This window comes from Vulpes vulpes, chromosome 12 (genome assembly GCF_048418805.1).
Source record: "Vulpes vulpes isolate BD-2025 chromosome 12, VulVul3, whole genome shotgun sequence".
NCBI classification, from domain to species: domain Eukaryota; kingdom Metazoa; phylum Chordata; class Mammalia; order Carnivora; family Canidae; genus Vulpes; species Vulpes vulpes.
The window spans coordinates 169,998,651-170,020,967 of record NC_132791.1 but is presented as its reverse complement, the minus strand read 5'-3'; the positions used below and the strand labels follow the sequence as shown (position 1 = coordinate 170,020,967).

General features: G+C 47.5%; 1 protein-coding gene across 1 annotated transcript in view; it reads left to right on the top strand.

Moving 5' to 3' along the window:
• Positions 1-22,317, top strand: part of CDH13 (cadherin 13) — a 1,000,623-nt gene that overhangs the window by 888,584 nt on the left and 89,722 nt on the right. The window contains exons 9-10 of the mRNA XM_026004901.2: positions 8,500-8,682; positions 15,032-15,285. Of these exons, the coding sequence (XP_025860686.1) occupies positions 8,500-8,682; positions 15,032-15,285 (437 nt within the window). The remainder of the gene's footprint in view (positions 1-8,499; positions 8,683-15,031; positions 15,286-22,317) is intronic.

The following is a 22,317-nucleotide window of genomic DNA, read 5'->3' as shown; positions in this document are numbered from 1 at the left end:
CATCGCACACGTTTATGTGTGTGTGTGTGTGTGTGTGTGTGTGTGCATTTGGCAGATTGGAGGAACCTCCGCAGGCAAGATCCTGTAGAGGAAGAAAATGAACATTAGCAGGTGCACCGCCAGGCCCCCAGAGAGCCAGGCCTGGCAGGTCTTCTAAAGTCATTGACTCAGCACCTCCTATGTCTGCAACACTTGGAAACTCCTCATGGGAAATGAGCCAACACAGAGAAGTGTGCACTAAGTGGAAATGGGAAATGTGTCCTGCCAGACGCACCAAATATTGTCTCCCTCTCTTGACTGCTGGCCCATCCCCCTACCTGTACACCCAGAAAGCAGGCAGATGATCCATCTGTCCTCTTGGTAGAAGGCAGCCCTCCAGGCACAGAGTTCTCCTTCCAGCCCAGGGCTTCTCCAGGTGGGTGGATCACACCAGCGAGGGGGATGTTCATCAGCGCCCTGAATCGAGAACGACATTGCCTGGGATTTCAGTGAGTCTTGGAAAGTGCTCTTTGCTCAGGAGAAGGTTGCTTTGTTGTTGACCTGTTGTTCCTTATTATTGTTAAACTTATGTGTATTTCTTCACCTGCCTGAAATGTTTAACTGAGAAAACTCTGGCAACTGTCCTTTACCAGGGCTGGTAGGTACTCTCTTTTCCTATAATAGAGATAACATGCAAATGCTTTTATCAAAGTATCTGGCACAAAAGAAAACCAGTAATTATCAGAAGAAATTAATGTTAGTTAGATCAAGAAAGGACTTTGATTATGTTTTCTTAAAAAGAAGCTTTATCTTTTAGAGATACACAATGACATATTTGCAGATACAATGATCCGTCTGGGATTTGCTCCAGATAATGCAGGAGTGGGGAGGTGTGGGTGTGTACCCGAAGCACAGTGGGGCGGGAATTGAAAACCTCTGAAGCCTGATGATGGGCACATGAGGCTTTTTATTCCGGCTGCTTTGTTTTATATATAAAGAGTCCAGGCATTCTCTTATATATATAAATGTTTGAAACTCTCCAGAGCAAGGTGGAAAAAAGATACTTGAGGAGACATCTGTGGAGACCAAATCTTCATCAGAGAGGCCACATTCACTTGCTGAGAACAGCAGACATCTGCCAGAGTTGGTTTCCCCAGGGCTCCATGGGGAGCAGAAACCTAATCAAGGTGGCTCTTGACAGGCCCAGAAGCATCCCAGCAAACAAGAGGTGCAGGGAACCTCATGCGCATGGTGGCAGGGCTGGGAAACCAATGGGAGACCAAGGATGCTTCCTCATCTGTCTTTTGTGTCTTTGAGTGCCCTGGGATCTCTCTTTTTCTTTCAGTGTGTCCACTCTTTTGCCTCTCTATGCAGCTAGTCATCGGTGTCCAAAGAACAAAAAAAAGGTCACCCCATGCTCAACTACCCAGGAACTTAGGATTTAAGGACTCTTTGCCCTCTGATCATAGCCTCTATTTCTCTAAGTTCACACTCTTAGAGAAACATCTGATTGTTCATGAAGCAGACAACCGACTGGTCACCTGTGAGTCAGGAATGATTTCTGGGTCCAATCAGCTGTGGCGAAGGAAGGTGGGATCTTATGACCCAAATGGCCTCCTAGAACACTCTTCTCAGCAGGGGCTTGGATCTGCTTTAAGGATCCTCAGAAAAGGAAGCCTGACATCCACCATGTAGAATTCTATTGTTTCTGCCATTTGAACTACAATTAGTTCACTTGCCTTTTTCTCAGTGAGAAGACAGAAGACCTGGCCACTCTTCTCATTGTGAGACCCTCAAACACATGTACACTGGCATCTTCTCCTCCTAGGTTTTTACTCTATAGATAAAAATGATTCCAAAACGGGGCATCTGGGTCACTCGGTCAGTTAACCGTCCAACTCTTGGTTTCAGCTCAGGTCACGATCTTATGGCTCCTGGGATCAAGCCCCACTTCTGGCCCCAGGCTTAGCATGGAGCCTGCTTAAAATTCTTTCTCTCTCCCTCTCCCCCTGTCCCCCCTCTGCTCACATGTGCATAGACCTCTCCCTCTCTCTAAAAAAAAAAAAAAAAAAAAAGTCCCAAAATTTAATGTCTATTTAAGTGCTCTCACCTTATGAAAGATCTGGCATATTGGTGAATCAGAGACAAGATCCTCACTCTCCAGAAGTTCACAGTTGGGAGGGGATCCCCCAAGCTTTCTCTCCTTGAGAGGACAGGGAAGTCTCTGCTCACCATTGCTAGAAGCCCGAGCTCTAGCATCTGATTTACTTCTCACTGTGTGAATTGTCTTCCATGAGTGTTGAAAACAAAGCTCTGGCACCACTCTTCAGCTTCAAAGAGAAAGGGGTATTTAGAGATGACAGAATTTTAATCAGGGGGAGAAAAGAGTCAAATATACCAATGTCCGGGGCCATTATGGTCTGGTGGGTTCCTGAATGTTCTCCTCCCACCTTGGTTCTATAGTCATTTGGGGGTCTGTCTGTGCATGTCCAACTGGGACATGGCCCGGGAAGGACTCAGTAGCTCTGATTGTCTTGAGGGCTGGCTAAGTTTTCAGCCACACATCTTCAGAGTCCCTTGTGGGTCTCTGCTGTTAATCATTTCTTAGACATAGAGGCTTCTTTAAAATACTGAATGAACTTTATATAGAACTCTGTGTACTTGTTAAAATTTGTATTTCAATATTACATATGTTCTATTATGTGAATTTCACAATCGTAATAACATTTTATATTTTGTATTTATATATGTAAAATATTTTACATATTACATATGTGTGTATATATAATATAATATATATATAGTACCCATAAACATTAACTGTAAGCTGAATCAAAATATCCCCTTTTGTTTTCTTCTAAAACTTCTATAGTTTTACCATTCACGTTCTGTATGTGGTGTGACATAGGAATCAAGACTCATTGTTTTCTCCACATGGATATCCAAATGGTCTAGCACCATTTATTGAAATGATCATTAGCTGGAATCTAAATCATGTCCGAACATAAAAGCATCCATAATTGGCCACAGGTACAGCCTTGAATATATGACAGTAGAGAAATGATAGAAAACAAAATGTCTGGATATGTCATAAATGAGCAAAACATATAAAGAAAGGGGGTGAGTGGGAGGAAATGTGTCAATCTCCTGAGCTGCAAGCCCCCAAGGGGAGAGAATAGTGTCCCTTTCATTTACTGCTATATTTCCTGCACCTGGTGGATTCCTCAGCATGCAATAGACACTTAAAGAATATTTACTAGAATGAGTTCTTTCGTTTTTCTATCCTGGGGTGAATCCAAATCACATAGAAGGAAACCATAAATGTAGGCGCTGTAGGTTAACATCGTTTGCCTTGGTGATAAAGTGTCTGTTGCTAGAGCAAATCAGAGACAAACAAGTATGGGAGTGTCAGAAACACATAACTAAAATGAGAAGAGCTTTTCCACACCAATTGCAAGGACATAAGGTATCTATGTAGATTATCCATTAAAAGGCAGACCATGATGAGAACAGAGTCACAGGGGTTTGAGCCATATCCTCCCATTTATTAGTAAGAATTTCGTATGATACAAAACAAAATCCATCATCATCATCCTCACTAACAAATACTGATTCCTTACTCTATGCCAAGCAGTGTGCCAAGATCCTTAAATGTATTATTATCTTATTTCTAGCGATCACAGTTCTACCCATTGGACTATCACCAAGAGATAAGATTTTTTCCAATGAGCTCTATCCTTTAGGTAAACATAGACTTGTAAAATTGCAAGTTAAATTTCTGATGATCTCTCCCACAAGCTTTTAACCTCATGAATAGAAATCCAAGTTTGTAAAACTTTCTGAGACCTTAACTTTTAATTTCCCCAAGCCAGGACCCAAGTGACTACATCCCAATTTTTCAAGTTCACCATCCATGAAAACATCATAGTTGACAGTTCATTAACTTGGACTCCAGTCATCAAGCATGCAAGCTTGTAGATGTCCAGTGCCTTAAAGTCATGCACGGTCACTTCTTCCCTACCTGTGGCTTTCTGCCCTGCTGATTGTTATTTCCAATTTCAGCTTAACCTTAACTTAAAACCAACCATTTGCTGGATGAGGAAGAGCATTTATTCTTGGTGTAAAATAAAATGGAAGTCCCTCTTCCCTTGGTGATGAATGACCTTTGTGCAAAGTCCAGGCATTCTCTTCCTAAATACCCATCACAAAACTCACCCCACATTGTCAAAAAAAGTAGAATGAAATAATCGGTTCTGAATATAAGGGAGAGAGTTAATGAGCCTCAGTATGTCCCAAGCCAGTCACCCACACTGATTATGTAAAAATATATTTTGCGTCCGGTATTTGATTTGCCACACAGTTTAACAGAAAAGTGACTTTATCTATTTTTTCCAATTAGAGGAAGTAATGTTACAATCAATAATTTCTCCTGCTCTGGTATGCTAAATTAATGTCTGTCTATTGTTTTTAAATCACAAAGTGAATATTGGTATAGAAATATAAAATGGTACTATTTCATTTTAATCTATTTAATTTTCCATCTTGAATTATATAATGGGGTTAAAACATTGAATAGAATTAATAGAATGAGTATTTAATTAAGCAATAATGAGTTTCTAAATGGATGCTCAAGGAAACTGGCTTTGTAGTTTATGCAAGAATCAGATAATGGTCTTAACAAAGACTATAATAATTGTGTTGAATGTTTTCTATATTTAAAGATTTTTTTTCTGAATTCTTTCAAGAGTAGATTTAAACATAATCCAGTTCCTTGACTAGACTCTACTTTACTTTCAAGATAAAGTCCAAATGCCTTTCTGTGGCCCCCAAAGCCCTGCATAATCTGACTCTGTCTTCTTCTGGAATCCAATGGCAAAGAGTTCTCCCCAGCCCTCCCCTGCACTCCAGCCACATCCACCTGCCCTCCATTCTGCAAATGTACCATGTTCCCTCCACCCATGGCCTTTGCTCACTTAGGCCCATCCCTCATCCCTGCAGGCATTTGCTCATGCTGTTCCTGATGCCAGGAATGTTCTCTCTCCTTTCACCTTATTAATTCCTGCTTTGCTTTCAATTCTCAGGGAATTCCTCTCTATTAACCCTCCCCAGACTGAGTCAGGCATCCACTCCCTCTCACCATTCCCCTTTTGATCCACAGGCTCAGGGTTACTTTTTTCCTAACATTTAACACAGTTTTGTAATCATACCTATGCCATGTCTATTTTGTTTTCTAGCATATCCCTAGAATTTAATACTATATCAAGCCTGGCACACAGAAGCCACCCACCAAATAATTGTTGGGTGTCTGTCTGTCATTTCTGGAAGATGGATGGATGGATGGAAGGAAGGATAAATGGATAGAGAATGATGGATAGATGAATAGATAGTGGATGGAGGATGGATAGATAAATGGAATGGAGAATGGATGGATGGATGGATGATAGATGGAAGGAAGATAAATGGATGGATGGATAGATGTTGGATGATAGATGGATGGAGAATGATAGGTAGATGGATGGATGATGGTTGGTTGGATGACAGATGGGTGGATGAATGGTAGGAACACCATAGTAGCTGTGGACACACTAATACATCTAAGGAAGTATCAGGGCCACATAATTCCTAAAACAGTACCACATTATTCCATTTGGAGTCATTTGATTACACACTAAAAGGGTGTTCTATGCCACCTACCTATGGTAGTTGCTGGAGACATTTAAAAATAAAAGCATCCTGAGAAAAGCTGCACAGGTTTTTGCCACTTAGATTTGTCCTAAATATTAATTTTATAAATAGATCCATCCATCTACCCACCCATTTATTCATCCATCAGATTTTCATGTGTCCAGCACTATGTACTATGTGCTATGTACTGGGGATCAGGGCTGAGTCCTCCATCAGGTGCTCTAGGCCCAGTGCCTAGAGTCCTAAAATGAGAAAAAGCACTCTCAGGGTCAAAGAAAATTTTAATATTTTTCTCACTTCGGGAAAAAAAATGAGATTTTTAAAGCCCATGAAAATCTATTATGGTAGGAAGGACCAATGAAAGTAAAAGCACCTAAGATCCATGGAAGTCATAATGCAGCTGTGCTAGAGATGTCCTGGGACACAAGAGAGATGAGTCCATCCTTCCCCTTCTGGAACATCAGGCAAGTGGCAGGATCAGGCATGGATCAGCCAGTTGGCCCCTCTTATGGCTCCTGCAGAACTACAGCCTCTCACATTTCCTCTGATGCCAGGTCCCACTGCCTACATTTAAGAGCACTATTCATTCCACAGATATTACTGTGTCCCTTCTCTGCACCTAGCATCATGTGAGGGGCTGGGGAGAAAGCTGTGAACAAACAGACGTCCCTGAGCTCCAGCCTCCTCAAATCATGATGTGTTCTGTGTCTTTATCCATGACGTGACCCTCACCCACTTTGACAGAGCAACTTCTCGCCTCTGCACTGTATGTAACTGCCTTTCTACCAGACAGAGGGAACCCAGCACCCTCCTGTCTAAGCACTCCCTGAACCTGCATCAGGGAGTCTGGTGTCTAAAGAACAGGAGTCAGAAGAGACACGAGGACAGGTTATGAGCTAAGGTCTGGTGTGATCAGTAGGGGACAGAGAACCCATCCTCTGGCTCTGGACCACAGCAGAGATGAAGGACCGGCCAAAGCAATGGAGGTCTTGAGTAATCCAACTTGTTAAAAGCTGAGATTACAGGAATCCAGGAGACATGGACTTGACCTTTGGTTCACCGAATGACTCTGGACTTTCCTTCCTTCTCTGTGCCTCTTTCTTCATCTGTGTCTGAAGGGATTAGATAGCACTGTGGACATGCAGCCAACAGCAGGCAGGAGCTGACCCCGGAACCCCTCTTGCTGAGCCAGAGGCACTTCAGGCCCCTCCAGCACGGAGCTCAGGCCACCTCCAAAACTGAAGTGGGCTCTCACATTGACACTTCCTTACCAGTCTTGACCTTGGACTCCATCATGCTTCTCTCAACCCGAACTGCATACTAGAATTATCTGGGCAGATTAAGGAAATACTGAATCTCAGGCCTTAGCCCATACCCACTGAATTAGAATAGGGCCCAATCATTTAAAAATAAATAAATAAAAAATTTTAAAAGCCCCTGAAGAGATTCTAATGTGCAGATAGGGTTGGGAACCACCTCTCTAGATTTAAGCTTAGGAATGCCGTGATTTTTGTGAGAAGGAGGGAAAGATAGAAGGGAGGACTGCTTAGACAGGAATCAGGTCAACCTCGTTGCCTCCTAGAGCCGTATCCCCACGACAGCATCCTCCAGGTTGCTACATTCCATCTTGCCAGCATGTTCCAAGAATTTCCCAGTGCCCCTTTCACAGAAAGGAAACAACCCACCCAGGTTTGCTGAGGTGTGGTAGACAAATTAGTTCCCGTCCCCGCCCCATCCCCCCAAGGCATCAAGATTAAGGTTTATGATTAATGATTTGCAAGTCAATTAATCAGCCACTGCTTTCGAAACCCCATTTCTCAAATTACTTCTCTTTGAACACAAGGGCTTTCTGACATCGCCTCACTGTCTCTAGATTCGCTTTCCTACTAATTGAAATTCCAAGATATTTCTTCTTCTTGTCAGCTTATTGGTATTACTTGTTTGTAAAATATTTGCAAACAGATTACTATTCACCTGTACTGTGTCAGAGGTAAGCACCAAAACAATACTTTATGCTTCCAGCTCAAAGGAATGTGCTAATGATAGCTCATGAAATTCTCTATCTATGGGAAAGCTGATTTTTCATTTATTGATTTATTTTCACCACACCTACTTGCAACAAGTATTTGAGATGTATTCCAATAAAAACACGGCTACAACAAGGCTCCCGACAACTGATTTATATGTTTCCTTAGAAAATGGGTTTTTAAAATCCTCCTAGTTGTGGGGTAGGGGTGGGGTGGATGAAATCGGCTTTCTTCTTTAGAGGAGATGGTGCCATTGAGGAGAAGCCGTGGAGCCGAACGTGGGGTTCCAGCTCCAGGCCCTCTACATGCGAGGGAGGTGCCCTGGCTACCCCGTGACCTTGTCGTTTATGGTATGTGAGGCTGCGAGAGCAGAGATGCACAAAATTGCCTGGAAGTCTGTTTGTCCTTGGACTACAGCTCAGGACGGGCATCCTCTTCCTTGTGGGGACTCAGGACCCACGCTCTTCCCCCTGTGGCTGCACCCTGCCCTTGGGTCCTGTGGTCGTCTGTGTTTAGATAGATGGAAGGAGAGGCAGGGAGAAGGGACAGCTGCTCCCAGCCGGCAAGCACCACTTCTGGCCACATTCAGTAGGAGAGAGAGCAGCCTCCTGGCCTCACCTAAGTGGAGGGAAGGCCGAGAGGAGAGCGGATCCTCTGCTGGCTTCACACCGCACAGCAGCATGAGCCTCCTGCACCATTCTCCGCGAAATGAGGTGACGTGGGTAACAGACCCACAGTGGGAAGGGCTCTGAAGGGGTTCTTGCTGTTTTTACCCAATAGTGACAGTAACCATCTGCTCTATTTGCAGTTTCAAGCCACTGTCGAGGAAGGAGCCGTGGGGGTTATTGTCAACTTGACAGTGGAAGACAAGGATGACCCCGCCACAGGCGCGTGGAGGGCTGCCTACACCATCATCAACGGGAACCCAGGGCAGAGCTTCGAGATCCACACCAACCCTCAGACCAACGAGGGGATGCTCTCTGTCGTCAAAGTAAGGGCGTTTCCCACATTTCTCCCTCCTGGCTGCCCACCGGCAAGGCCCTCGCTGCTAGGGCAGGTCAGGGAGAAGTCAGCCCTAGTCTCCTCCTCTCAGAATTGGAATAGAAAAAGGCTCAGGGCTTAAGGGTGTACTTGTATCCTCACAGCCACGAAACCAACCTGTTTCATAGGTTCTAGGAAACTCGAATGTACGTGTAAACTTAAAAGACAAAACCCAAAGTTCATTTTGAAAGGAGATTCTCAATATGATTGATAATAAGCTATCAAAGATGTATAAAAACAGGATATGTGAAGTTTTTTTTAAAGATCTGTGATCAAAAATGTGGATCATTACATTTCTTCTTAGTCTACCCAAGCAGAGTCCTGATTATTCTCTTAAAAGCAGGAGATAAATAGCAAACGACTGGCCCTTGGAGCCCGTGCAAGGGTCCTGGGGCTGCTGTAACACATGACTACGTACTGGGTGGCTTCAGAAAATACAGGCTTATATTTTCTTATATAAGTTCTGGAACCCACAACTCCAAAATCAGTTCCATGGGGCTAAGGTTGGCAGGGCCAATTCCTCTTGGAGGCTCTAGGGGACCATCTATTTCCTTCTCCTTCCCAATTGCTGGAAGCCACCCACATCCTTTGGCTTATGACCCTTTCTCATGTCTTTAGGCAGCAGAGCAGCAGCAGCGTATCTCTCTGCTCCCATCTCATGTCTGTTTCTTCTATTGACTTCCATGCCTCCCTCCTTTAAGGACCTCTGTGACTCCCTGGGTCCACAAGGATAAGCCAAGACCCTCTCCCCCCATGAGGTCCTCAGATGACTCACATCTATGAAGTGTCTTTTGCCACATAAGGTCACCTATTCACAGGTTCCAAGGATTCCCCCTTGGTCCTGCTGGGAGGTCACTATTCAGCCTCGAGCAGGACCACATAAACAACCCAACCAACAAAGTTCCACAGTCATCCCCCGGGCAGGACCCAGAGCCATTGAGAATGGCAGGTCTCAAAGACCCTGGAGGATAAAGGGCTGGGTTTCTCCCAAGTCTGTTCTTTCCACTACTTTATTCATATTGAACCTCGAATGTCCAGCTGGGAAGTAGAGCCCCCAAGTTCTTCCCAGTTCTACCCTAACAACACAGGCCGTGGCGAACTCATTAGGAGCTCCTGGCACTGCTCTCCTGCCTCTGCAGTCATGCAGTAACGGTGGCTAGCCTGTATCCATAAGAGCCATCAGGCAATTTTCCAAACCTGCAGCTAGAAGACGAGGCTTGGGTAAGTAAATATGCATCCCCATCACAAATCCTACAAGAGCATGGTTCTCCCTGGCCAGCATTCGCTACAGCTTGAGGAGCAGACAATACAAGAAAACCAGAGTCACGGAGGAACATTCTCTCACCACACTGCCCCTTTGGCCCACAGTGCTGAGTCTGAAATGGCATATAGGAGCATCACTGGGAATGCTAGGGGCACCCTAGTGTCCGAGGCCACACCCACACAGGCCTGCTGGGTCACCACGTGAGGGAGAAGGGCCCCCGGGCCCCAGGAGATGCTGGTGTTCTTGGAGCACAGCCTTGTGGAAGAGCTTGCACCCCCATGTTCCTGCGGAGGAGGTGCCTGCAGCACCGGGGGCTCCCTCTGGGCCTCAGTTTTACTAGTGAGTGGATTCCTTGGCTTCAGAATTAAAACGGAGACTCCCCCTCCCTTCGGCTGCCTGCCATGTGAATTCCTCCGAAGGCCCTTGGGCTCTCTCTCTGCTTCTCAACCCACGTGAGTCCAAGACCCAGGACAGCTTTCTACAGGCAGGCCTGGCCTTGTTATCCATGCTCTTCACTTTGACAGCAGCCTAGTGCCTAAGTCGGGAATGCCTTCAGGTGCAAGCAGCAGAATACTGGGCTGAGAGTGGCTTAAATACTAAAGAGAATTTAATGATTTCTAGAACTAGATGAAGGTAGGCCAGTCCAGGATTGGCTGGCAGTTCAGAGTGTCAGAGAGCCAGCAGGGGGCACTGAAAATGCTCTGACTTTTTCCTCATGGACATACAATGGCTGCCAAAGCCCCAGGCATCGTGTCTTCCCCCTGCTGTATTTCCAAGGCAGGAAGCAAGGAGGCAGCCAAGCAAACAGGAGAGCAAGAGAGTGCTCTAGAGTGCCTCTCTCCTGTCATCTGGGAAGGAAATATCTTTACCAGTGATTTCCCAAGCAATTTCCCATGATGTTTCATTGGCCGGATGAAATGTACCCACCCTCAGCCACAAGGAAGGCTAGAAAGTCCACATCTGGCTTTGGGGCCTCTGCAAGAAGAGATGGGGAGGGAAGCACAGGGCAGGCATGGTCACTGGGCAACCAGCCCCGAGCAGTTGTGCCCTAACCAGTTAGCAGTTAGCTTACCGAAGAAGGAGCAGAACTTTCAAGACTGTGTGGCTCCCAGGGGCGTCCTGCCTCCCTGCAGGACCAAATCCCAACAGTTCTGGAAAGCAAGGACCTGTTTCCTGTTTAAAACTTTCTGGTCAGGAATGCTCTTCGTTGCTTTGTAAACCTATCCCAAAACTGTCAGAGTTACCCTTTCCCCTGAATATAATCCACCCTGCGTTTTAAGTGTATTTTCTCTTATGTCCTCAGAGGAGAAGGAAACATCCAGAAAGCCTTGATCCCCAAACCCATAATAGGCTTAAAAATCTCTGTTCGATCGCTTTCAAACCTTCCATCTTCCAGACAGCAAACCCCAGGTCCTTTGCCCTTCCCGTGTGGTATGGCTTTCCCAGCGCCTAAAGCCTCCACGACACTCATCCACGCCCTCTCTTGACACTTGATGATATATTCATTGAATCAAATCTCTGTAACTTTATTGGAAGTATTTCCAATGTGCTCCCCTCCCTGATCCAGAGACCCTGCACCAGACGAATCATATTACTAAGGTCACATGCATGAGATGAAGGAGGGCTGCTTCGTCCAGCGTGACCCAGGACAGGGTCGTGGAGCAGAGAGCCACATGGCCCCAGCTCCCAGCGGCCTGGCCCAGGGAACGCACAACTAGAATTAGGACAGCTGGCTCTGTGCAGGTGGGGCTGAGCACTCTAGCGGCCCTGCCCTCCAGAAAAGCACTGTGCAACTCACTGCCCCTCTGCCCTCCCTTTCTGGCAGTTTTCACATCCAAGCCCTCAGAGGTCAGTGTTGCACTCAGGGGATATTGGCCTGGGAACACACCTCTAAACCCGGCCAGAGAGCAGACCTCTCCCAGCCACTTCATTCCCACCTTCTTCCTTTCTCATCATGCACCCTGGGCCAAAGCCTGGCTCTGGGCCATATATTAGCTGTGTGACTTAGACTGAATTATGCAACTTCTCTGAGCTGTTCCCTTTTCTACAAAATGGAACTAAAACCCACTATTATGAGGCAAAGTGAGGACTGGGTGACTCAATGCACGTAGAGCCCTCCAATCACACAGTAGGTGCACAGTAAGGGATAAATAATATCATGGAAAATAATGAAGGGTGGTGGTGAAAATCAGACCTCTATATTGGTGGGGGGGGGCTGGGGAGCTATGGGTGCCCTGCCTCTGTCTTCCCAGACCTTGAATTAGGTCCCCCAAGAAGAGATATTTTGAAGTCCTTACCCCCAACCCTGTGAATGTGGCCTTTTTTGGAAGTAGAGTCACTGCAGACGTGATTAGCGGAGGTCCAGGTGGAGAGGCTGGACCCTACTCCAACAGGACCGTATTCCTGAGAGGAGATGGCCACGTGACAGCAGAGACACCCAAGGAGGCGCCTGTGTGACCGCAGAGGCAGAGAGGTGGACTGGGCAGCTGCAGGCCACAGATCCCCAGGAGGATGCAGGGAAGATTCCCCTAGAGCTTTCAGAGCCCACATGGCCCTGCTCACGTTCGATTTTGCACTTCCCGTCACCACAACTGTGATAGTGGACTTCTGTGATATTAAGCCACCCAGTCCTTTGTTACAGCAACCCTAGGAGAATAACACAGCCTCCAGGGTCCCTTATGAGGTCGGAGCTGCCGCTCCCAGCATCTGAGTGCTGGTAGATAAGGGCCTCCAGCCTCTGTCTTCCCAGCAGAACCACCCTCCCCAAAAGGGATACCTAGGCCAGGCCCTGCCAGCCGGAGAGAGCCTGCAGTCTGGGCCTGATGCAAAGGGATGCAAAAGGTCAGCCCCGGCCTTGAGGTGGGGCTTATCTGGCCACGCGGTGAAAGCTCCAGAGCCTCCCTGGCATTGGGCACAGCTGGACTCCAGCAGAGACCACATCCTTGCATCCTTGCTCCCTGCCTCTCTTCTGAGAAGGCACACCAGTAAATCATACTCCAAACCCCTGCCTCAGGCTCTGCTTCCAGACGTGGCTGGAATCTCAGGGAACCCAGATAGATATCACTCACACACACACACACACACACACACACACACACACACCATACATAAATACACACACCTAACATAGACATAGACGAACACACATGCACATCTAACATGCAAAGACTAGCACGTGCACGTTTAATATAAAAACACACATATACTTATCCAATGTAAATGTGCACACATGTACCTAGATGTAAAGAAAGACACATCTTCGCCATACTACTTAAAGGCCATGTGTAAGTAAATTCCCCCCAAGATCCCTGGGATCTTTTCTCCCTGCTCAGATCCACCTCCACCCCCTCCCCCATCCTGCTGCAAGCGGCCCAGCCCTCTCAGGACCGTGTGGGTCTCAAACCCAGGTCCAAATTCTGCCATCAAGAGCCTGTGGAGCTCACAAAGTGAAGAAACTCTAGCCCAGTGGCATTTTTCATCATGGTAGAAAATTCAGTTGGGCTAAATTTGGGATTTCCCAAATGTCTGTTATGTTAGTTAACTTTCTCTCCAGAAGCACGTGGTGCTGCCAGGAGCCTGAGCCAGGACGAAAGAAGCTCTCCACACCTGATTTGCACCGCTGGGTCCACCCAGCTCTGGGTCCGGCGGGGGGAGACTCCTGGACACTGGGCTCCACATGTCAGCCCTGCTCAGAGCAGTGAGCGCAAAGTGGCCATGACTCAACGAGCCAAAGGCTTCTGCCTTTCCACTATCCTAATTGAGATGAATGTCTTCTGAGCATGGTGACCCCCTGGTCCCTATCTGAAATCTACTTCAGCGAGGTTGCATATTTTGGGAGTCACTCAGGATGGACAGAAATGTCTTAATAGAAAGGGATGGAGTGGGCAGTGAAGAATTCTTGTGTTGAGGCTGGGACCAAAATATAACTGGGCAGCTCCCAGGTGCCAAGAGCATTACATCTATGAGCTCCCTAAGTCCCGCTGGGAATTGTTGCAGGTGAGGGGAGGGGTCCTGCTCCAACCAGAAAGCACCTGTGTCAGGATTTTCTCTGTGCATGCGTGCATATGCGTGCTCATGCGTGTACTCACTGCCCCACAAACTGTGGGGTGTGCGATATGCATGTTGGCTGTAGTGACTGTGCAGGTAACATAATTCGCCTACAGTCATCTGACCCTGACTCAGTCAGCTGGATTCAGTTCCAGCTTTTATACCTGCAGGGCTCTCCCCTCAGCTTTTCCCAGTCTCACCGCTGTCCCCATTTCCCATGCCCTTTACAACCTGCATATCATTTGCTTTCTAGTTGAGTGTGAATCGACTCCCTGTACTCCCTTTGGTCTTATCCTTCCAGCCAGAGTATCAGTGTGTCTTGGGTCTGAGGAGTTAGCTACTCATTCTCCCAGTAAACATTAGGAAAATAACTTAAAATAAACAGCTAAAATCACCTAGAATATGACCTCTCCAGTCCTTTCCCCTGTGACACCCTCCCGGGAAACGCACCCGTGCCAGGTGAGTCTCTCCTTTAACTGCTGTAGAGACTCTGGCCTCTGTGCTTGTGGCCATTGAGGTGGAAGCATTGGGGATGGAACTTTGAGTTGCCTTTTCCATTCGACTCTCCTCCGTGGTAACCAAGGCAGGGCTACCCCAAAACTGGTAAAGCTTAGGTATCAGAATTGTTCATCCCTGAGCCCCCCTGAGTATCATAGTCATGGGGTACAGATTATAAATAGGAAGGCTTTGAATGTCAGTGTGGCAAGGGCGTCTCCTAAAGAGCTCTCAGTTGGGGACCCCAGAACTCTGAGGCTCACATAACGTGGTATATCTTACTTCCTAATCAAAAAAACCCTACCAGCTTCCATCCCAAATGTATGTTTCATATCCTTAAGGAGGACCCTAAATTGCATTAAGGTTAGCCCACAAACCAATATCCATCCCTGAACATCCACCCAGGTTCGTGGGATGTCAGAGGGACTTGGTGCAAAAGCCTCTGCCCCTTGTAGCAGATACACGAGCTGAGCCTCCCGTCTCTGCTTTCCAGCCCCTGGACTATGAGATTTCCGCCTTTCACACCCTGCTGATCAAAGTAGAAAATGAGGACCCGCTGGTACCCGATGTCTCCTATGGCCCCAGCTCCACGGCCACCGTCCACATCACCGTCCTGGATGTCAACGAGGGCCCAGTTTTCTACCCGGACCCCATGACGGTGACCAGGCAAGAGAACATCTCTGTGGGCAGCGTCCTACTGACCGTGAATGCCACGGACCCCGATTCCCTGCAGCATCAAACCATCAGGTGAGTGAGCAGCTCCCTGACTGGAGACAGGAGGCAGGCAGAAATTGTGTTTCTTTTCTGGCTGCGGGCCTGGTTGTCAGGAGGGAACTAGCAGTAAATTAAATTTGGTAGTGATCTGGTAAGTAGAAGGTCCATGTCACAATGATGAGCTCGTGGCTGATGATATAGGACCAGGCTGACTCCAGGGGGACACTGCCCCCACACCTGATCCCCAGCTGTAGACCTGCTCTGGAGGAGTCGGGGGGGGGGGGGGACTTCAGGGGCGCATTTTCAAATGGCCAGAGGGGTCCATCAGCATCAAGCACACTGAAGAAAAGAAAAAGAAGCCACCATCTGTGTGGCCCCATGACTCTCAGACACTAGCCCTACATTCCCATTACCATGACTTTATAAGGAAGGTGTTGGCTGACTCCACTTACAGATAAGGGTGTTAGGAATCCAGAGAGGTTCTGTGATAGCTCAAGCCTGCCCAGCTCAGTAGCAAAGGAATCACAATAGAAACAGGACAGTCTGCAAAGTCCATGCTGTCTGCTAAGTGCTGTGGACGCTGAACTGTCTGCCAGAAGGGGAAGGAGCAGACATTCCTGGTACTTAGAAGTGGATGGTCGTCGGGGTTAAGTTTTCAACTGATAAATGGCAAGTCAAAAAAAAAAAAAAAGTCTGTAAAAATTTCTGTCTTCATTTCTCAAGCTCTGTCCGGTGCTTAGGAAAAAAATGTTTTCATGACAAGATTTAATTAAATGATCATTACCCACAGCGCTAGCACCGACAAGCTGCTCTCCCGGTGCGATGTTTCACAAGGAACCTAAATCGGCATGCAGGTCCAAACGCACGCTTGTCTCCGCAAAAGAAAGTTATTAATCTTTCTCTTCCAAAATCTAATCTTCTTCTCACAGGAGAAACAGATAATCAAGTATTAGATACACTTCTAATAAACACGTGTCGCATTTTCCTGATTTGAAACACCTGGAAATGTGTCACAGCCTCTGCGTGGCCACTTTCCCGCAGAGCGAGCCGGCGACAAGTGGCTCACGACAAGTGGCTCACGTTTGTTCCCAATCCCAAGAGGGGATTTACTTTCACCACAAAACTTTCTGAAATGCCAGGTGAACTAGATACAGGGCTGAACTATACCGAATCCTATTAATAATGTGACTCTGAAATCGCCATTCTGTTGTCTCTCTTTCCTTTTCCTGCTGGGTACCTGGCGAAGGAAATAAGCAATTTAAATATTAAAGAGAAAGCTTTCCTTAAGCCCTTAGATCGGGAAAAGTGTAGCTTCAAGGGCAGTAAGACAGTTGTGCTAATTTAGGTTGTCTTTAAGGGGAGCTTACTCGTCATTTTGTATTTCTACAACAGGAGCCCAAAGAGGGAACTCTGGTGGGGGGAGAAAGGGAATTCCGATGAGCTTGTTGTGGCTGAACTGGGCAGCTCTGTGGTTGCTGCGTGACCTGGGATGTCTGTCGCCAGTCAGAAAGCCCTAGTGTGGTGGGGAGGGGCAGGTGCGCGCCATCCACAGCAGGAGAGGAGGGACTGTCCAGGTTCCCTGTCTAAGACCAGCTCTGGCTGACTTAGGCAAAAGGGAGAATTTGCTGAAAGAGTCACTGGATAGTTTATTGAACGGAAGCACATGTTTAGAACCAGGCCCGAGGGGCACCTGGGTGGCTCAGTGGTTGAGCATCTGCCTTTAGCTCGGGATGTGATTCCTGGGATCCAGTCCCCTCACTGGGCTCCCCGCAGGAAGCCTGCTTCTCCCTCTGCCTGTGTCTCTCACAAATAAATAAATAAAATCTTAAACAAAAAAAAGGACCAGGCCTGAGATACTCCAGCGATGCTGAGTCTCTAGGGTATCAGAAGTGATGAGCTGACCCTTCCTGACCCCACAGGGTGACTGAACCACCTCCAGCCATTTCACACTTGTGCCACTCGCTCATGTGGGTTCACGTGCCCTGGGCCCATCCACCTTGCCTGAGCTGCAATCATGAGCCTCTCAATCAGGGTGCCTTGACGTCCATGGAGGTGATGCTCTCGGATGTGGCCGCCCAGCACAGCGGGCAGCCGATGGGAAGAGAGGAAGGGAACTCTCTTTTAAGTGGTATCTGGACCTGGGAATGTGGGCCAGGCCTCAGAGAGTGATCCCAGCAAGTGGAGGTAGGGACATGATTCTGGCCTGGAAGGAAGGGGGTGGCTAGCAAAAGCCAAGGTATTGAGGGGTATCAAGACCAGGACATGAGCCATGGAGAGCAAGGACCTAGGTACAGGAGCAGGGTGCAAGCATTCCCCATCCTATCACAGGCCAAACATCCATGGTGCCCACCCTGTGAGAAGAGGGGCCAAGGAAAGTAATGTGTAAGTTACTAGATGTGAAACCCAAGGGAAAGAGCAGAAGTGTGGAAGCCCTGGTCGGTCGTCACAGATCTGAGCCATCATCACAAGCTGCCAGGTCCCACCCAGGATGGCATGCATCGGCCCACATAGCTGAAAAGTGCCCAGGGACCAGGGCATCCAGCCTGAGACCGGGGGTTCAGAGTATGTTCCTTCTGTACCTCTTGGCTCTGCTCTCCTCCAGGCTTGGCTTCAGCCTCAGCCATGCCTGAATGGCCACCAGCAATGCCGGCCCTTGGCCTACCAGTCAGGGAAGATGTTCCCAACAGAAAGTTCAAGCCCCAGGGCCAGGCTTGGGTCTCACTGAGCCAACTTGGATACATGCCCATCTCTGAGCCAAACAGAAGAGCACCGGGGTGGGGGCACTGGGCTTCGGGGTGGGGCCGGCCAGCCTGGGACATGGTTTTCTAATAATCCCCCACTTGGCTGTCCAGAATTGTCCAAAACACACGGAGACCTTGTGAGTGGTCCTGTTACTATTGTCATCTTTAGTGACTCTTTGTGGAGTGGGCATTAGAAGAGGGAGAGGACTTTCATCTCTAGGAGTACTCTAAGTTGAGGTGACAGAAGCACACAGCAAGAGATGCTGTCCCAGACATCCTGTCCCCAAGGGTCTCCGTGCTGTCTGTACCACTGCCTTGGGCTCTTCCGCCATAGTCTCTGTGTCTTTCTCCCTGTGTCTGCCTCTGTTTGAGCCTGTTTCCCTGGGTATATCCTCTGCTCTGCTCTCCCTCCCTTGGCCCCCTCTCCGTGTCTCTGGCTCCCTCCCCTGACTGTCTCTGTCTCTGTCTTCCCTCTTTTCCTTCCTCTGTGTCTCTTCCATCTGCCCTCCCCTATCTGATTCTCTGTGTCTCTCCCCTCTCCTTCCTCTGTCTCTCCCCAGCACCCTATCTCTATCAGTATTTCACTCCAAGATTCTCTGTGACTCAGCCCCAATAACCCCATTGTCATCTCGAGTGACTCACCAGGCACAGGGAGCCTTTGAGCCCAGCGGGGGATGCGCCCCCTGACCCACCGGGATCCTGATGTAGGTCCTGCCCCAACCTGGACGGGCACTTTGGCCTCTTCCCTGAGGGCAGCTCCTCAGCTGTCAAAGCAAGGACACCTCCTCCCCACTGCAACCCACGCAAAACTTAGGACCTTCTAACTAATTCGTATCCCGGCCTGTGTCCTGTCTCCCGTGATGAAAGACGCGTCTCGTCTCGGGCACGAGGATGACACTGCTGGCCCCTGCCAGGCACTCTTTCATCTCACCAGGGAACAGTAAAGTCTGTGAAAGGCGCCTTGATCTCTGAGAAGCCTGTAACGCTGAAGACAGGAGGTGTCCAGGCATCAGAGTGAATATTCTCACTAAAAAGCCCGAGTTATTAAAACTTGTTAAAAAGCCCATCGAATTGTGCTCTTAGCCAAATCAAAATGGACATCGGTGGGCCGGTGACGGACAAAATTCTTCTTTTTAATGACTTGTATCTTCTTATCCTTATTATAAAGTTAAGATAGTTCACGGAAGAGACTTTGGAAAAGACAGTTAAGAAGATAATAAAGAATCTGTAATCGCCTTGCACAGGAAATCCCCTCTTAACAGCCTGGGTATATCTCCCTCCATCACATGTGAGAAAACTTCCATTTTTTTTTTACCAGAATTGGCTCCCATCACTCGTCCTATTTTGGGACCTGCCATGTCCGTTTCCCAGTATATGGTGAACAGCTTTCCATGTCAAGGCATAGCCATTATTTTTAATTGCTTGATAGTATTCTATTATTCTATTACATGGATGTTCTCATTTATCCATTCATTTCCTTGTTATTGGATATTGAGAGTGTTTCCAATTGTGCACAATTATTTTTTGAAAAGGTCAGTGGACATGCTTATAAATTGTTTAATGCATCATTAACTTCCCGAAGAATTTTTTTAATACTATGACGAAAAGTATTGGTATTATTAATGCCTTTTGTCATCAAAAGAATTCTTTGTTTTTTTTTATACCCAGGCAGTCAAATTTATATTTGCTCTTTTGATTTAAATTGATGTGAGGATTAGAAAGCCTCTCTGCTCCAAGGTCAAGTTGCTACTGACATGTTCTGAAACAGAGCTGCCTCCCCACCCCATCCCCTCCACACCCCACAGTCACACCAGCCTTCTGCGGACTTCAGGGTGGAGCCGGGCCTCCACACCCACAAGACAGGAGCCAGGCCTTTCTCCGTGACCTAATGAGGGTGTCTCTCACGAGGAGCAGGCTTTGCAACTGAGCTGGTTGGCTAATTACTGTCAGAAGGAGCAGCTCAACAGGAATTATGCTAAACTAGAAATGACTGCCTTTGCCCCCACCGGGGAAGTGAATATCAGACCCTAACCCTTGCGTCCTGTTGATTCAGTTGCTTTGGGGAGGCAGCCAGCAGCTCAATCCTTCTGAACGCCCGACTGGACTTTTTCATTGTCTTTCAAAATCAGGGGATTTCTGGGGAGGCAACCAAGTGGCAATTGTTCTTCCAAACGTTTTTTCAGACAGAGCTCATCTTGTCTGGGGTCTGCAGCAGAGGCTTCTTGAATATATACAATATGAGTGGAAGAGAAATGTCGTCCCTTCCAAATGTGAAATGACCTGTTGCTGCTTAACATGGTTTTGGAAAGGATCATTCATCCAGAGTGTGTTGAGCAGCCCTGTATCTGTGAGGATTAGTGTAGCTGAATAGAACAGGAAAATTCAAAATGACAGTGGCTCAAAAAAGATAGAACTCTTTTTATTTATTTATTTATTTATTTATTTATTTATTTACTTATTTACTTACTTACTTATTTATTTTTGTCTCACATAACCAAAGTCTAGAGTAGCCATGGCAGTGTCCAGGGCTTGTATGGCAGTTCCACAAAGTAGTCAGGGGCCCAGGCTCCTTCCTGCTCACCATTCGACAACCTCCAGGCTGGCATCCCCTTCCTCGTGGGCTGTTATGGCTGCTAGTGCTCCAGCCTTCATGTCTGCATTCCCGACTGTGGGATGGGGCACCTGAGTGACCCAGTCGGTTAAGCATCTGCCTTCAGCTCAGGTCATGATCTCAGAGTCCTGGAGTCAAGTCCCGAGTCTAGCTCCCTGCTCAGTGGGGAGTCTGCTTCTCTCACCCTTCCCCCCAACTCTATTTGTCCTCTCTCTCTCTCAGATAAATAAAATCTTTAAAATGAAAGAAAGAAAGAAAGAAAACAGACAGATGAGAAAAAGGGGAAGAAGGGATCGAGTCCTCCATCTTTTAAGGAGACTTTCTGGAAGTCACCCCATTTCTATTTAAATCTCATTGGCTGGGATCCTTGGGTGGCTCAGTGGTTGAGCCTCTGCCTTCCACCCAGGGCGTGATCCTGGGGTCCCGGGATCAAGTCCCACATCGGGCTCCTTGCAGGGAGCCTGCTTCTCCCTCTGCCTGTGTCTCTGCCTCTCTCTGTGTGTCTCTCATGATTAAATAAATAAAATATTTTTTAAAAAATAATAAATAAATAAGTCTCATGGGCTAAAATTAGTCACATGCCACACGTAACTGCAAGGGATGCTGAACCATATGGTTCATTAGCTGGATAGCAACCAGCTTTTAAAACCGGGATTCTTTACAAAGGAAGAAGGGAAGAGTGGATGTAGTGCGGTAACTAGACGTTTCCACCATGGGAACCTTTGGGGATTGAGCCTTTCTATATAACAAAAAAACCATAGGGTAAATTGAAAATGATGAAACATGCCATGATGTTAGATTTCTACACAATTGAAATAAAAGATAATCATGGTGCTAAAGACCACTGTTTGAAAAAGGCACAAGGATTATAGTTCTCCATTCATTCATTGACAGAGTTGAACAGTATTCATTCAGAGCCCGGTGTGGCCCTAACACCACGAGGTGCAGTGTATTCACTTGTGAAAGAAACAGTCTCAGCCTGCAGCCTCCCAGGAACTTGCATTTGTGACAGCAAGAGCATGTGCTACCCCCGACATCCCCCCCGGAAAGAAGGGGGGAGGTGGGGATGGGAGGGCAGGAAGGAAGAAAGGAAATAAATGAGTAAGAACCAGTGGTCCCTAGCTGGGGAGAAGGAGCCAGGAGGCCGAAATTGTTTCTAGGCATCGCTGTCACCTCGCTTGTCCACAGATTCCTGAATCCCTCAGAAATCCCGCTCTCCCCATGCCTCTGTGCAGCTCTCTGCCTCCTGGCAACAGGCTGCTGGCCCAAAGTGGCAAAGATCTCCACACCCCCCTGCTGCTGTGTGTTTGAGAATGAGGGTAGTAATATTGCTGGTACAGAACTAAATGCCCAGCGTTTTTATATGAAAGTGCACCAAAGCACCACCACCGGTGTCATTTATTTCGCACGACCCTACAAGTGACACATCATTGGTCTCCCTTTTTGCTGTTGAGCAAGGAAAGCAGAGACTCTCTGAGCCCTCCACCGTGGAAGGAGAACACGCAGAGGTGTGTAGAGGCCTGCTGAGAGCCCCTGCGGTTTGCTGGTGCCCACTGTGCTCACCCCTGTGTGTCCCACTGAGGTGGGCTGGGCATCACCTCTGCAGGGAGGCTGCCCTGACCTTGGGACTGTGTTCCCCAGGCTGTCCCGGACATCCAGCCCTACCCTCCTCAAGCCTTACTGTCATTCCCAACCTAATCCTCCATCCTCTCA